This window comes from Nicotiana sylvestris, chromosome 3 (genome assembly GCF_000393655.2).
Source record: "Nicotiana sylvestris chromosome 3, ASM39365v2, whole genome shotgun sequence".
Taxonomy (NCBI): domain Eukaryota; kingdom Viridiplantae; phylum Streptophyta; class Magnoliopsida; order Solanales; family Solanaceae; genus Nicotiana; species Nicotiana sylvestris.
The window spans coordinates 217,523,019-217,539,341 of NC_091059.1; the positions used below are offsets into that span (position 1 = coordinate 217,523,019).

At 40.2% G+C, this 16,323-nt stretch overlaps 1 protein-coding gene across 2 annotated transcripts; it reads right to left on the reverse strand.

Moving 5' to 3' along the window:
- Nucleotides 1-348: 348 nt before the first annotated feature.
- LOC104240009 (formin-like protein 20) lies at nt 349-16,081 on the reverse strand. 2 transcript variants are annotated; one of them, XM_070171494.1, is made up of 17 exons: nt 15,520-16,081; nt 14,334-15,040; nt 14,029-14,250; nt 11,548-13,934; nt 11,341-11,470; nt 10,976-11,047; nt 10,205-10,303; nt 10,034-10,075; nt 7,281-7,361; nt 7,161-7,211; nt 7,008-7,092; nt 5,766-5,860; nt 3,840-3,911; nt 3,636-3,752; nt 2,291-2,359; nt 2,124-2,190; nt 349-1,261 (listed from the first exon to the last, which is right to left on the reverse strand). In XM_070171494.1, exons 1-17 carry the CDS (start codon nt 15,590-15,592, stop codon nt 1,110-1,112), a joined length of 4,521 nt encoding a protein of 1,506 aa, XP_070027595.1. In that variant the 5' UTR covers nt 15,593-16,081; the 3' UTR covers nt 349-1,109. The 2 variants fall into 2 exon arrangements, with proteins under 2 accessions (XP_070027595.1, XP_070027596.1); XM_070171495.1 differs by having other exon boundaries at nt 7,008-7,089; nt 15,520-16,080.
- Nucleotides 16,082-16,323: the final 242 nt, after the last annotated feature.

Sequence of the window (16,323 nt, forward strand, 5' to 3'; positions counted from 1 at the left end):
ACCCACCAACATATTTGGAGTTGCTCGCAACGTACAGCTCAACTTGGGAGCTTGGTTAGGGAGCGTGAACTTCGTTGTCGCTCCCATGGATGCGTTCAGACACCCATTATTCTTACTAGTAAACAATAACCTGTGATTTTCCATAGAGCCCCTATGTAAGGAAGAGTAAAATATAAAATAGGAAATGCTTTTCAAAGAACTAATAAAAACATCAAACATGGACTGGTTTAGACTCGTTAATCCAAGATCCTTAAACCAAGTAGGTGAAGCTAAGAAATCTTGGATTAGATAAGCTGCTTGAGCGCACAAAAAAGAAAGAAAGTCAAGACCTCAAATAACCAAGAGGAATAAGGAAATGCAGACAACTTCTCTGCCAATAATGAATGAATATATTAGAACATTTTTCCAAAATTTGAATCTTGGAAGGAGGGGAAGCTAATCCTACAGCCTGCATATTGATACATTACTATTGCTAAAGAACCTATCCCTATCTTCTCCTATGCTTTCTGTACAATCAATTTCGTGGTAGGTTCCCATCAAAAACTTATACAGCAGGGAACCCCTTTTTCTATGTTACAATAAAAAGAATCAACTTTGAATCTAGATACACTGCCTAGGCTTTATACAAGCTGATGTAACACTTCTAATTTACCGTTGACATGGCGTCATGGCGGTCAATGGTCAACGTTGTCATTGTGGCAACTACATTTTTTGTGCCACCGAGTCCATCATGTTCGCTCCATAATTGCATATCCAAATCCGCGGTCTTGATTGCAGCATCTGCTTAGTCATGTAGCAAATCTCTCCAGGTGGATAGCAATCCTGCCAATAATAAAATTAAGGGGATTGATTTAGGGCGCAACTGGTTGCTTGCATCATCCAAGAGCTCCGACAGTGATGTGTCGGGTTCAGCTTCCTATCTGCAAAGCATTTCACTGCACTTCCAGGGGTTCACAAGCCTCAATATTCTTTCTTGAACTCAAAGAATGCCACAGCGCCTGCGTTAATTTAGGAGGCTTTTGGTCTGTCTTTGGAAGATATCCTCGGTTAACATGGTTAACCAACAGGCACGGATTGTTCGACGCCCAATATTCACTGAAACATCCCATTCACTTGACACCCTTCTTTGTCAAATTAATTCCTTTTGCATTCTCCATTTCAGCCTCCTTCTGAGCTTTCTTCCTTTCTAATTCAGCCTGCTTCAAGTTCTCTTCGTGGGCCTTGCGGAACAGTCTCACAAAATTTAAGAGGGTTGCAGTGACTGTACAGATTGTCGAACAGATGCACCAAAAGAAAAAAGAGGAAAAGGTTAGCACCCGAAAATCTAGAACCATCAAAGGTAAAAGAATACAACTGAGAACAGGGAAGCATGAAAGAACCAAACTAAAATTGAAGTAAAATGCAGTAATATATACAAGTTCTAGAGTAATCATTCACACAAAACAAAAACGAGGCACTTCATGCTTATTCGTATGCTGGAAACAAGTCTTAAACCACCAAATGATCAAGGCTGATTACTTCAAGCCTCCACATGATATATCAAAAAATTACCTGACGTCGGAACAGTGAAGAATAATAATAAAAACATTCATAGAGTATCGACATTTTTAGTTCACTATCAAAATTAAAATTGGTGTAACTATTAAATCTAGATCAATCATAACAAAATAAAAGTTGAGTAAATTCCATCCAGTAAGTACCTACTCGCCAGAGGTCAGGCAGGATAAAACACTGAGTGTTATTGGCAGCTATTTATCACATTTAACCAAATGAAATTCTTACAACCCCACATACAAGATCATAGCTTCATTAGATCATGTTCGATCAACCAAATCTCATAAAAGCATACTGATTAAAAACTCCAGCTCTAACAAAGAGCTAAATAAAGGCAATCATATCCTTCCATAAAATCATGGAGCAGTCTCTATGTCCAAGAGGAATAACACTGGACTAACTTTAACACACTTAATCATATCATGTAGTTAGAATTGTAAATGTGAAAGGCATTAATGAAAGAAAGTATAGTTCAAAACTCTTGAAGGGGACAACTTTCATCCGCTCAATATTTCCAGCAAAAAGTCAAGGAAAGGATTAAAAATATATTGTACTCCTACATATGTTACCTTGCTCAAACGGACAGCGGGCAGGATCCTCGCCGAAATATAGTGCAATTGCATCAGCATTTCTGCCCTGTGCATCCATTATGACAATTAAACATTATGTAGGCATATAGGAAGATGACTCTGCAAGATGGTATAACAAAGAGATAATAAAATGCAAAGGAAATTACCGCAACAGAATATAACTCCTTGACAGAACCAACCTCCGCTTCAGCCACACCAACAAATTCCTTCAAGGTCTGATTTACAGGACAAAAGAACAATGTTGTAAGGACCAAAAGTTTTTGTTCTTTTTCCCCCTTTTCTTTGGGGAAGGGAGGGAATGCACTTAATTTTCTACATGATAATAGCACGCATACAGCACATTTTAAGAAAAAACAAAAACAAAACCTTGTATGTTGTTCCATCAACCCTTTTGTTAAAATCAGTGTATTAAAAGGCGTTTTTGGGGGGAGCCCTGGGGCGAGGCGCACCAAAAATGTCCCGAGGCTATGGTGGGGGGCGAAAGTCTAAGGAGACGTACGCCCGGCAATTCGGGGTGTACGGCCGGGTGTTGAGGCGTGTTTTTGCACTGAGGCGTAAGCCCAAGAGACTTTTTCAAATTAAAACAAAATTTGCTGAATAAGTCCTTAATTTAATACCCAAACTCTCAAAAATCAGCTTGTAATTACTCAAAAGTTTTAAAAAGGAACTGAAACATTAAGTTTAAAAGTCAAGATCTTGTTTTATTGCTAGAAGTCCTAATTTAGGGTCTTTCCCAATTCTTTATCTTGTCCGCTAGTCTGCTACTATCTCCTAAAAGCAACGAACACTCAATTTTTTTTTTTGCAAATACAAAGATAACTTCATTCTCCTCTATAGCAGCAAGTTCAAAGTTTAAATTGCAGGTTAGTCATCCTATTTGTTCCTCCATGTAGAAAATTTTATTCTTTTCAACTCAAGTTACTTGTAAGTAGCGTATAATGAATTGTTTTGACTAGTTTTTTTGTGGGGATGGAGCACATCTATATATATTTTTCACTTATTTATAATTTTCTTCAATTTTTATGTAATTTTACCTATTTAAAAATATTACTGTGATTATATTATTTTGTGAAATATTAAAAATTAAATACCCATGGGGCTTACGCCTCGCTGAGGCATACGTAAAACGCCTCGCCTTACGCCCACGCGTTTTAAAACACTAGTTAAAATATATCTTGATTCACAATATATCCATCAGATCAAGAAATAGGGAAGTACTGAATAGAGATGTTAAAACTCGGGTGATACAACAGTTTGATAAAAAACTGAGTGGATCTTTTTCATTAAATTTTTATCACAAGACATTAGGAGGATATTTGAAGTCCTAGATGTGTTGTTCAAGCTAGAAGTAATATCTTAACTTGATGAAGAAAGGAATGCTCTGCGCATCCTAACACCATGTAGAATAGTTGCATACATAAACAAATAAAACTAAGACATAGTTGAACAGAAATACGACCACCATTTTGATAAAAAAAGAAATCATATTACCTTACAAAAAGTTTCAGACACAGGCCCATCAGTCTCAGATGCCTCCAGTTCCTTTTTAACTTTTTCCAAACCCTTGATGATTGCTTGCATTTCTTCAGCCAAAGACTTCAATTGTATCTGCAAGGAGAAAGGATTTCTAACCAATCCTGATAAATTCAAGGATATATCATCATAAAGAGATAAGAGTCTTTATAAGACAGTAACCTTTGATGCAGCTTCCAGGCTTGCAAGATCTACATGAAAGTCTAAAAGTGCTGGTGACTTGGCAGCAAGAACCTGAGAAAGAGAAGAATTACTGTCACCACACTATCTGATATGGTCATAACTGCACCTGAATTCAGGCAGACGATTTAAGGAGGCTTTATCAAATGGAATAGAATTCTCAGGTAGATGAACAATATGTAAAGAAAAAAGAAAAAACTTCTCGGTGAAGTCCGGACAACTAAAAAGGAGGCACCTCATACGAGAGAACAAAACTAAGAATAGTAGAATGGTGATGTTAACCCTTCTTTACAAACAAAAGATGGTCTATAACCAATGTGTAAGAGAAGAGGAGTAACCTTTGAAGTAGTGCCCCTTAATTTGAAAATTTTTGACAATACTGTGATACATAATCAATCTTGCACCAAATAATGCCTAGAACTATAGAGCTTTGGCAAGACTCAGCAAACTATCAGATGATAGCCAAGGATCGTGAAGGTATAGTTTGAGGTTCATATTCCCAAAATATATATCTCAAGAAGAGTTTCTATAGAAAGTTTTATCACACTTGAGCACTTACGTCCCGGAATACAGTGATCTCAGAAACGTTTTTTAGTTTACCTGATAATTTCATTCAGCAGAAAAGAGTTAAATTCATTTATTATCTGTTATCGCCTATTTATATCCTCAGATATCAAAACAAAAGGCACAGGTGTAAAATGGCGAAAAGTAAATGGATGGGCGTGCAGCTACTTGATAAAGAACACAGAAACCTCAAATAGGCCATCATAATAAATATTATGTTCTTTAATAAGAAAGGCCAAATCAAAGGTGCTCCTACTGAAGAAAAATGGACCACAGATAACCAGCTTCGGCACTTTGAATACATTTCATTGGCTTCACACAGGGGAGCTACCTAAAGAGCACGCCTTTTCAGTATGGTAAGTTACTTCAGCGAATGATGCAACGCTGCTTTCATTATTATGAACCAATAAGGTATACATATGTGCAAATACCATTCATAATCCCTGATACAGAAGTCCCTATATCACATCATTAGTTTTTTTTATTACATCCAGGCTCCACAAGAGGACGTACTTTTCATTTCTGGAAAGATGATACCAAATCAAATGCAGACCGTGTCTGACAGAAAACTGGTGAGACGCGTCTTGAACCAAAAAGAGGTTGTCGTTTGACAAGTTAGATTCATTTAACCCCTTGATATTCCTTGCGCCCAGACATTAAACTACGTAACTCCGTCTGTTTCGCAGAGGTCCCATTCTGTAAAGTTATTACTGACTATGAATAAGTATATAGCTAGATATAAAATTTCTCCTTTCTGGTCTTTTATGTGGTGCCAGGTAAACTAAGGACAGTCCACCAATGTAATACTTCATTCTCAGTCCCACATCTACCATGTAAAATACTTGTAACTAAAACAATACATGCATGACATCATTTTCAACTACAGAACCACCATAGAAAGCCCAATAAAATGTATACACGCTAGCAAATATATAACAACTGAGCTTGACCAAAATAGGAAGACCACATCTGCATCAAATTCATCAATCTTCTTGCGCCAGGTTTTTCACGCAGCATTTCTTACTAAGCGATTGGGTTAAAATGACAAAACATTTTCAACCATTGCTAAGAGCAGCTTATAAGTCATTACAGTTTTTCAGACAATCTTTAAGGTCCTCCGAAGATACCTTCTTCCACAGTGCTTTTCAGATAGCAACCAGTTGAAAGGAAAATCAAAAAAAGCATTGGAGAAGATTCAACATCAACAGTGTTTTCATGAGGTGATATTGATGAAAGCATGATCCAAGGGTACCATTTTCAAAGTATAGTAATTGGAAAGAAGACTGAAAATGTTTAAATACACCATTAGAGACAACAAAAATGAAACCGAGGGTACATCCACACCTTACAAAGATAATGCATGAGTGTCATCTTGTTGTTAGTAGCACGTGTATCAGTGAGCTTCAAAAGACTATCCAGCTTAAATCCAACGGCAGAACCTGAATTAAAGAAAGTACAACTTAGTTTGGAATTCTGTATTAAAAACTTCAAATTGCTGGACCACATACATTACGACATCCATAGTATGTGATGAGGTACTTAAGTTCCACCGGAACTATATTATATCTTAAAAAAGCTCCAGTTGGAATAAGAAGCACAATAGATCCAAGAAGATGTGTTAGATACTCCCTCCGTCCCAATTTGTGTTGCATTACTTGACTGGGCACGGAGTTTAAGAAATAAATTAGATTTTGAAACATGTGATCTAAAACAAATCATAGACATTTGTGTGGCAGTAAATCATCTCATTAAGGGTAAAATAGGAAGTTAAAGTTAAATTGTTTCAAAATATGGAAGTATGACATTCTTTTTAAGACAGACTAAAAAGGGAAGTATGACACATAAATTAGGTCCGAGGGAGTACAAAATAGTTGCAACAACATGTTAAGGCACAAAACATTTACTCGCTTTTAAGTAAAGAACATATGCTTGAGTTTTCCAGATTTCCAAAAAGCGAAAATCATCTAGCTCAGGAGCAAAACTATTGAGCAAAATTTGTTAACACTCACTTCCATCAGATAAAACAATTTGCTAATCCTCTAATTGCCTTGGGACAGCTAATCAGGAGGTAACGTAGTCATATATCAATCAAGGGTCCATTTGGTATCCATTTTAGCATTTTTATTCATCATCCACATAAATACTAAATAGTCTAAGCAGAACATTTCTGTATATATTCTGTAACAGTAGTCCGCACATTGATGAATCTCTCAATGTATTTAAACTTTTCATTTGCAAAATTAACAAACTGTAGCACCAATGAATGCATTTAATGACTTGCTTTAATAACTTGTATCCATGACGAGAAAACAACCACTTTAGGGTAAAAGCACGTAACCAACTCATTTCGAAATAGGAAACTCAGAATAAACAATTGAAACCTCTAGTAATGGTATTTCTCCTTGTTTATCTAGTCAAGCAATCATGTACTTAATTTATAAATTGAAAATCTGCAAGCTCCCAGTGGCAGCAATTGAGTTAGTCATACATGATATTCAAACTTTCTAGCATTAGTTCATGGTAAGAAAGCTGAGATTAAGAAGAACTCAAGAGGAATGGAGAAAGTTCAGCTACAGAAAGTCTTACCTCTAGCAGTTCCCTGGTTCAATGTATTCCCTAAATACAATATTTTCTTCAGTATTTCCTTCAATTTGAGAGAATATCGGACCTGCTACAAGCACTGAGTTATACTAAGATAAATAGGAAAAGACAAGAAGAGAAATACAGAACCTAAAGTACCTCTTCGCAAGCAGAGTTCACAGTGTTTAAACTTTTTTTGAAGTCCTTGACCTGAGATAAAGCTAATCTGAGATCATACAGATGATACCTGCTTCAAAAGATTACTAGATGCAAACAAACCTGAGAGTTGAACTGGATCTTGAAGAGAAAAACTCTTAGTTTTGACTCTACTCGAGGCACCTTCATCAGCTCCAGAAAAAACTGAAATAAACAATATCAGATTTACCACCGATGCATTGAGATTCAGAAATATGGTATCATATTACCCTAGAAATCAGTTGTTCTTTCAATCTTAAAGAGCCAGCAAAGCAGGGAAAAGACACCATAGGTACAAAAATTTTCTGAAAATGATAATGGAACTTGCAAATCTATCATCAAGCAAACCAACAACAACAACAACCCACCCCACAAGTGGGGTCTGGGTAGGATAGGACGTACACAGCCTTACCCCTACCCCTACCCTGGAAAGGCAGAGAGACTGTTTCCAATAGACCCTCAGCTAAAGAAAGGATGGAAGAAGCACCGATAGCAAATAATAGCAAATAGCAAGACAAGATATTTAGAAAACTAAATCCAAGATAGCAAGAGAATGTGAAAGAAGTACCGATAGCAAGTAATAACAAAACAAGATATGTAGTGATAGCAAACTAAGAGAGTACTGATGGCAAGTAATAACATCACAAGATATGCGGTAATAGCAAGCTAAGGATAAAAGGGGTACCATACTAACACTAATACTATCGAAATAAGGAAGACAAAGGGAAACGCTCGACTAACTACTAACCTTCTACCCTAATCCTCAATCTCCACACCCCCGTCAAGGGTCATGTCCTCGGTTAGCTCAAGCTGCGCCATGTCCGGCCTGATCACCTCTCCCCAAGACTTCTTTGACTTACCTCTACCCTTCCTCTAACCCCCAAGGCCAACCTCTCACACCTCCTGACTGAGGCATTCCTTTTAACATGCCTGAACCATCCCGAACCAACAGCACTCAAAAATATTCTACAGCTAGACGACAATAATATAACAGGGTACAAGTCATTATCATGAATACCTGACACGTGCAAGCCTCTCAAATTAGTTCCCTGAGACACTGAATATCAAAAATGCCATCACTTCTCACCCTGGAATAGTACAGGGTATCGTGATAATCCGGATAGAAGCCAAATTTAGCTTGTGTTTCATTTGTTTGGTATGTTTCGCAAATTTTGGTTCTTGTGGTGGTTCTTTTACATGTCAGACAGAAAACCACCTATTTGTAATTAAATATTAATATAAGCATAACATAAAGTGGCACAGTGATAAACAGGTGATATCGACAGAGAGGTACAAGGTTGAGACTATGTAAAAGCAATTTTATTCCTTCTTTCTTCTCCTATTTCTTCAACATTGTTTAGAAACCTTTCTTTTGTTCTTCACATGGTCGAGGATGTTGCTAAATTTTTTCAGATCAGCCAATCCATTTTCGCTTTATTCCTTAGTTCTTTCCCTTCTTATCCAACTACTCATAATCCAGGCAACCAATTACATCAACGTTGTCAGACCTTTTCTCATCTTACATCCCCCATCCGCCTCTTTATCAACATTGACATGCTCCTATATTCTCCCTTCTATCGCCCCCCCCCCCCCCCCACACACACACACACAAAAAAAAAATGTTTCATAGGAAAATATCCCCAAAGGAATATATCTCCACAGCTACCATAAGATATGCCAAATCTTCCAGACACTGGTGAAGATATTATTTTCGGGCACAGACAAGAAACAGCATCACATTTTGAGGCTAACCGCTAGAACCAATAACAGCTAACAGGATAAAATGTTCAGATTTTACAATCAGAAAATTGGAATTTCCAATAATCTATTTTCTGAATTTATAATTCAGCTGTGAATTCTTTTGAACAGAATCCAGTACAAGTGTTTCAGCAAGTTGAAGCTAAAAATGTCAACGTCAAGTCAAATTGAGGGAAAGGTTTTGCGTTACTTGTTTATTTATAGCTCAGACAAAATTCGTTAAACTGGAATTCAGTTGCCACACTATATGGGTGAGAAGTGATCATACCAGTTGACTTTTTTTCGGGGGGGGGGGGGGCAACACCCTCAACGGACACAAGATATTCAATCTTCCACCCTGGTTCACCAATCTTTCTCCTAAATCTGGAAGAGCCAGATCTTTCCTCACTCGGCATTAATTCATTCCTCATCTTGAACATTGCGCTATTAAAGACAGTCTCACATGCAATCAAAAATATCTACTTCCATGCTTTCTTTATCAAATAGCAGAAGATGGTGAACCCCAATTTCAGTAATTAGTAATTAATAAATATTATACCAAAGCCAATTTGCAAATAGGTCTACCAAGGAACAATTCTGCAGTTAAAAAATTCTTAATTTTTTGGGTTAGGTATTCTGCAGCTAAGCAATGTGAAGGAAGCGTATTTGTCCTCTCATGCTTTTCTTACCCACTCCAGTTCCTCTTCAGCCAAAACAGAAGCAGAAGGGATGTTTGCATTTATTGATGCTGGTTAATGGTAAAAGAAGCCTTTTGTTAGTCAGAGTGCACCACTTTAAATTGTAACACAAGGGCAGTTACCTTGGGTAACGCAAAATAAGACTTATGTAGTAATACTACACCATTTAAGGTCCACGCATCAGCTAAAAACTCACATGCACTATTGGGCATCAATTTTAAATTGTGACACAATTTCTGCAAAATAATCTGATATTTTCCCTGTTTTTCACTACAACAAAATACATATGGCGACATATCACCGTAAAGAGAAAATGGAACTTGCAAATGAGGATTATCTAATAAGAAATAGAACTACGATGTCGTGGACTGGGGAGACAACAACAGAATATGATTAGCTAACCTGTTCGCACTTTCCCAGGAGCTCCCTGTCACCGGTGTAATTCTGAGCAGTTGTAATAGCAAATATTCAGAAGAAATAAGAGTAGAAAGATCAATTAATAGAGAAAGGAGAAAGAAGAACATGAAAACAATGTTGCAGCCACTAGAATAGCTGCAGATTGTGTAAGCTCACCTTGAGAAGTTCCATCTCATCCTTTGTAGGACAAAACTTGATAAGATTCTCCACCTGATCAGCATCTAAAATTGACTCATCCATTGCAAGCGCAGCTGCCTACAGACCAAAACCAACAACCTCACTTCATTTTTTTGATAAGGTAAGGATAGGCAAACCAACAACCATAGTTTAATGGGTGAGCCGATAGCAAGCAAGCATGAGAACCTATAGAACATCAGGCAAACTAGCAAGATTATGTAGAATAAAGATATCACTTAGGTCAACCAAATATGGTACATTAAGAACTAGCTGCTAGATCGACCAAATATGGCCCAGTAACTATCCACAAGGAACACCATATGGAAAAAAAATTCCTTATTCATACTTTTGCAGTCATTCTCACCCTAACTTCAGGTTCTACAAACCTTCGGCTTACCCAGACAAAGAACAGGCTCTACCTGCAATTTTCAATATTGTTTATGATCTGCTAAACAGAGCCAAAAGAGAAAGCAGAAAAATGCAGGTAGCCTAACAGCTGAAAGGAAAGTATCACACGGCCTAAGCACCTTTCCTTGTGCCATGGTAAGACTACAAAGCATCTCAGTTAACAATGTGTAGCTGAGGATTCCAACAGCATTAGAAATTCATTTTATGTTTATTTTTTTTGGGATTGAAACAGCACCAAAACTTTTCCTTGTCTAACTTCCGTTGAGAAAAAAAAAAAGACAAGCCCCTTTGAGAAGAAAAGCAAAGGAGAAAGGAAGATTGAAGAATAGCACCAAAACTCACCATCATGTCAGGCAGTGGCATTTTCACCTTTGTGAGCATAATTTCAGTATTATTCGCCCTCCTTAAGTCAACCTACCAAACAAAAAGAAAAGAAAAGAATTACTTAAAAGGAGAACATTAGTAAACCTGCATATAACAAGGAAGAAAATATAATTCCTTCAACCATCAAAACCCAATACGCAGGTAAAGCAACTACAAGCAATCATCTAGCAGGTATCAAGGCACAGGTAAAAAGAAACACGAAATGAACGGACAAGTAGAAGCCAGAAAGACCACAAGAACAGAGAATTGGGTCCGTATCACTCAGTACTCAGATTGTGTACAAATGGCCTACTAGAAGCAGGATATTATATCACATTGATTACCAGGTGAACTCTATCAGGTTTAGATCCAACAGACTTCCTTCGGCCTCCAGATTTGCCACCCGCATTATCTGACTTGGGGACATTAGCAGAGAAAAGAGTCTCAAGTTCTGAAAAATCAAATTCTGGTGACCTGGATTTGAAGAAAAATATTAGTAATTTAAGACTCAAGTACAAGCAATGTCAAACTTCAATTAGCACGGAACATACAATTGAGGCTCTCCGTTTCTCTGCAGTTCATCCCATAAGCTTCCTTGCAGTGCCCTAGTTACCTTGCTCCAATGCAAAGGCTTTAAGTTAGATCTTCGAGGAGCTACACCACCAGCTGTGCGTGAAAATCCCTGTGTTCTCCCGGGAGGAAGGCCTCTGCCAACTGCCCCAGGTCCTTTAGCGCCAAATGGTGGTGGTGGGGGAGGTCCACCACCTGGAGGTCTTGGAGCTCCTGGAGGAGGAGGTGGACCAGGTGCGCGTCCTCCCGGAGGGGGTGGGGGAGGTGGACCGGGTGCGCGTCCTCCTGGAGGGGGTGGGGGAGGTGGACCAGGTGCACGACCTCCAGGAGGAGGTGGAGGAGGTGGCGCTCCCCGTATTGGAGGAGGTGGTGGAGGAGGGCCAGCGCCAGGAGGAGGTGGAGGAGGTGGAGGCCCCCGTGCTCCAGGAGCTGGAGGTGGAGGGCCACCTCCCGGAGGAGGTGGAGGAGGTGGAGGTCCCCGCATAGGAGGAGGTGGAGGAGGTGGAGGCCCCCATGAAGGACGTGGAGCTCCAGGCAATGGAGGAGGTGGTGGGGGTACAGAGCCATGCAAAGGAGGCGGTGGCGGTGGTGCTCTAGAGAAAGGAGGAGGGGGTGGAGGAGGTGGAGACGGTGCAAATGGAGCGTTATATAAAGGAGGCGGAGGAGGGGGAGGAGGAGCATTTCTGGAAGGAGGTGGAGGTGGTGGAGGAGGAGCATTTTGCAAAGGTGGTGGGGGTGGTGGAGGTGGAGCAAATCGTGAGGAATGTAGAGGTGGTGGTGGTGGAGGGGGAGGTGGTGCTGAAGAGCCAAGTAAAGGAGGAGGTGGTGGTGGAGGCGGAGGAGGCGGAGGAGGAGAATAGGCAGCACACATAGGAGGTGGAGGTGGAGGGGGAGGAGGTGGTGGTGATGGTGTGGAAACCCCAAAAGTAGCCAATCTTGGTACAGTAGATGCATATATAGGTGGAGGTGGAGGAGGTGGAGGAGGTGGAGGAGGGAATGAACTAGATACTACTTCTGAGGAAGTTCCATACCCTCCACTTGACCAAAGGGGTGGTGGTGGGGGTGGCAAGAAGACCCTACCAACATTTAATACACTGGATGATGTGGGTGGAGGTGGAGGTGGAGGTGGTGGTGGGATAGGAGAAAAGGCACCCATCGAAGTCATCCTCAAGCTAGTTGATGGCGGTCCTGGAGGGGGTGGGGGAGGTGGAGGGGGAGGTGAAAAAGACTGGATATTACTTGAAAGAGACAGAGATAGCGTGCTCAGAGGTGGCGGGGGAGGCACGGTCGGAGCTGGTGGAGAATTGGAGGCTGGCTGAGTAAAAGAAGCTGTCAAAATATTGCTTTCCTGCCTAGACAAAAGTGGAGTTGCAGAAGCTGATGATGAATTAGTTCCTGCTACTTCAGCATGAGGCGTTTCATGAGATGAAGTGCTCAGCGATCGAGAAGATGGATGAAGCTGCAGGGCCTGCCTGTCAGCTAATTCAGGAGCAGAGACTGTAGCAGGACATGAGGAGTCTTTACCTGGAACACAACCTGCTTCAGCAGAAACTATAGCTTCTGAAGAAGCTCGAGGAGATGGTGACTTTGATTTAACCCCAGATTGAGAATCCTTGGCGAGAGCAAGCACAGGAGGAGCACTGTTATACCTTGATGGTGGATATGCTACATGCATTGAATTAGTGTAAGAACCTTTGTTAGGTGGGATCCACCGGGACACTGCATTTGGCTTTGCCTGTCGTAAAACAGTACCCTGGGATTCCTGCTGTTTCGATTTATTTTTTGGACCAACGCCATCAGCAGAAGCTTTTGAGTTGCACAATGATTGTTTCTTTAGAGATGAGACTGTCTTATCACTTTTTTGTTTATTAATATCAGCACTCATCTTCTGTTGTACACCTTCCCTCTCCAACTTCTTCTGTTTCAGAGTGTCTTCCTTATCTTGCTTTAGCTCCCCATCCTCTGATGGGACAAAATCTCCAGACATTAGCGGTTCTGATTCCATCTTGCTAGAAACATTGGAAACTACAGCCTTGGAGGCTATAGAATTGTCTCTACCTCCTACAATGTTGGTTTCTGAGGCAGACTTTCCTTCTTGCTTGTGATTTACTTCATCTGATGCACAATCTTGAAATGCATGATGTTCCACCTCCTCTTTCCAGATTATTTCAATACTATCATCATCCTCCAAACTTTCCTTAACAATGTGGGCTCCAGATTCCCCCCTCCCATCCTGTCCATCAACAGCATTGCTGAATATCTCTTCGACTTCAAAAAACTCCTCAGGTGAAGCACCTTCAGTCCCATTCTCATCCTCACTTGGCACTTCTTCAGTGGATGGAACAGCGTCAGGATCCGAAAAGAGCACCTGGTATATATATGAGTATGCTTCAACTCTGAAAATTTCATGGTAAACATTAAAGAGGGGAAATAAGATCCAAAGTCAGAAAAAAATACCAGACCTCTGCTTTGAACCCTCTAGGAAATTGGTCTTTCGCATCCCACAGGACATCAACTTCATCACGCATTAACATCAAAACATTTGAGCGAATAAATGTGGTGTGGAACATGACCCTGAACATCATTTCTTCCCTTACTAGGTCATCTTCCAAATGGACACACTCGAGAACAACATCTCCTTGGACACGACAACGGATGTCTATTTTCACCAGTGAACACTCTTCCTGCAGTGAGGAGTTAGCAGACAACTTCAGATTTCAGCTAACTTCTTCATAAAAAGTCCCACCATTTTAAAGCTGGGGATTACCTGTCGGTAGAAGCGAGCATGTTTTTTTGTCTTTGAAGTTGAAAAGAGTAGCTTAGAGCTCCTATTAGAGGTTGTTGAAGCAGGGTCCTGTCCATAAAGGCGAACTACTGGTCGGCAGCCTCTCCCACCATCAAATAGAGGAGGGAATCTAAGTATGATGCAATCTAAAGAAAAAGGTGTATCGGATGGCAGCCATTCCGAGCCAAAATTCTTTCTGGAGATGTACTGGAGATATCTAAGCTGAGATGGCTGCGGATTCAGAGGTGACAAAAGATGGAGAAGCTCCCTAGGAGCTTGCTTGTACACCATTTCGAGAGTTTTATGCTCACCAGTGTACTGTTTTCTGTACAAAAGAAGGCCAGCAAGCATAAAAGCAAGTACAGGCCAGCCTCCCCTCTCACAGTGCATTAACAGGACATTTTGCTGGCCCTCAAGCGAAAGCCAGCTCTCACTCGAGCGCAAGAAGTGGTGAATCATCTCCAGAGGCAAAAGTGGACACCCTTCATATTGCCGAGGATAATCCATCACAGTCATATCATACTGGGACAATATGTCAGATATTTGGCTCCTCCTATCACCTTCTCTAAAGTTAAAAACCATGAAAGAAGAATCTGCATAGTGGTCCTGCAGCTGAGCTACAATCCCTCCCATATATGTCTTGTACTCATCTTCATCCAACACGTCCGTGGAGAAGCAACAATCAAACACTGCAAGTACGAAGTACAAACAAAAAGAAGACAAAGCGTCAATAATTACACTGTCAACCTGAAGAAGCTATTGCTCTGACGTTGTGCCAGTAATATGGTTCGTGAAGCACAATAGCCGCCCAACTTAGAAAAATAATATACTCACTTCACCTTTTAAGCTAAATTAGGCTAAGAGCAAGGTGAGACACTAAAATGTAGGGTACTAGGTTTAGACATTTTTCACGGGGAGTTGTACTTGTACTTCCTCAACTCTAGGACTTCAACTTACATTGTATCAGCTGTAATTACAAATGTAGCTCATAAGCGACTCAGTAATTGCAGAGAAATGTCAAAATGGTAATATGCTCGACCAAAGTAAGTTCAAGTAAAATGTAGAAACAAGTAGATACTTGAATTTTTTTTTAACACAGTACATAAGCTCAAAAACAGAAGGAAGCACAAAATTACAGAATTTTGGGCGGAGAAAGGGAGGAGCTTACCGTAGACCCGCTCAGAGATCTCAAGAAGCCGATCCGGCGGCTTCCTATAGAAGAAGCGTCTGAACAGCGCCATTTAATGGCGCTGTTTCTCCCCCGATCCGATCCAAAACCCCCCAATTTGATATACCTCCACTCTTCAGTCCAGAATACCCAAATTGATACCTACAACGGATCTCTATAATATTCCCAATTCAACAGCACAATTGATCTCACTGTGGTATTAGTTTAACTCACTTAAAAAAAATCACTTAATTAAGTACAAGAGTAACCAGAATGCAAATACAGCTGGGTCTCTTTAGCTCAAAGCAATTTGAAATGAAAAAGACCAGAATTCTCTAGAAAACTCCAAGATTTAGAGTAGAACAAATGAGCAGTAGATGAAGTGAAATCAAGATGAAAATGAGTATGTAATGAAAAAATCAGAAGATTTGACGGGATTAGATGAGAATGCGGGATATGATCGTTGCCATTGTTTTTAGGAAAGTCACATGGAGAGAGAAAAAAAGCGAGAGGTGGGGGAGACGAAACGTAGTGGACTGAAAAGTTTGAGACTAGTCGTAAACATACAGGAACTGTTTACTCGGACCCGACCATTACTTATGACCCGAACTTGAAACTGGTTTCGACTTTCTATCGTTGTTGTTCGTTGTCCGAAGCAGTATAGGTGTATGTACACGTGGCATATATGGACAGACAAATGCCGACGCAGAAAGAGAGAGATAAGGATTTGGCGCGTAGTAGTTCCGACAAAAGCCAATTTTAACTCAACATGCGTCACAAAAAAGTCCAAAGCACCGACCCGAC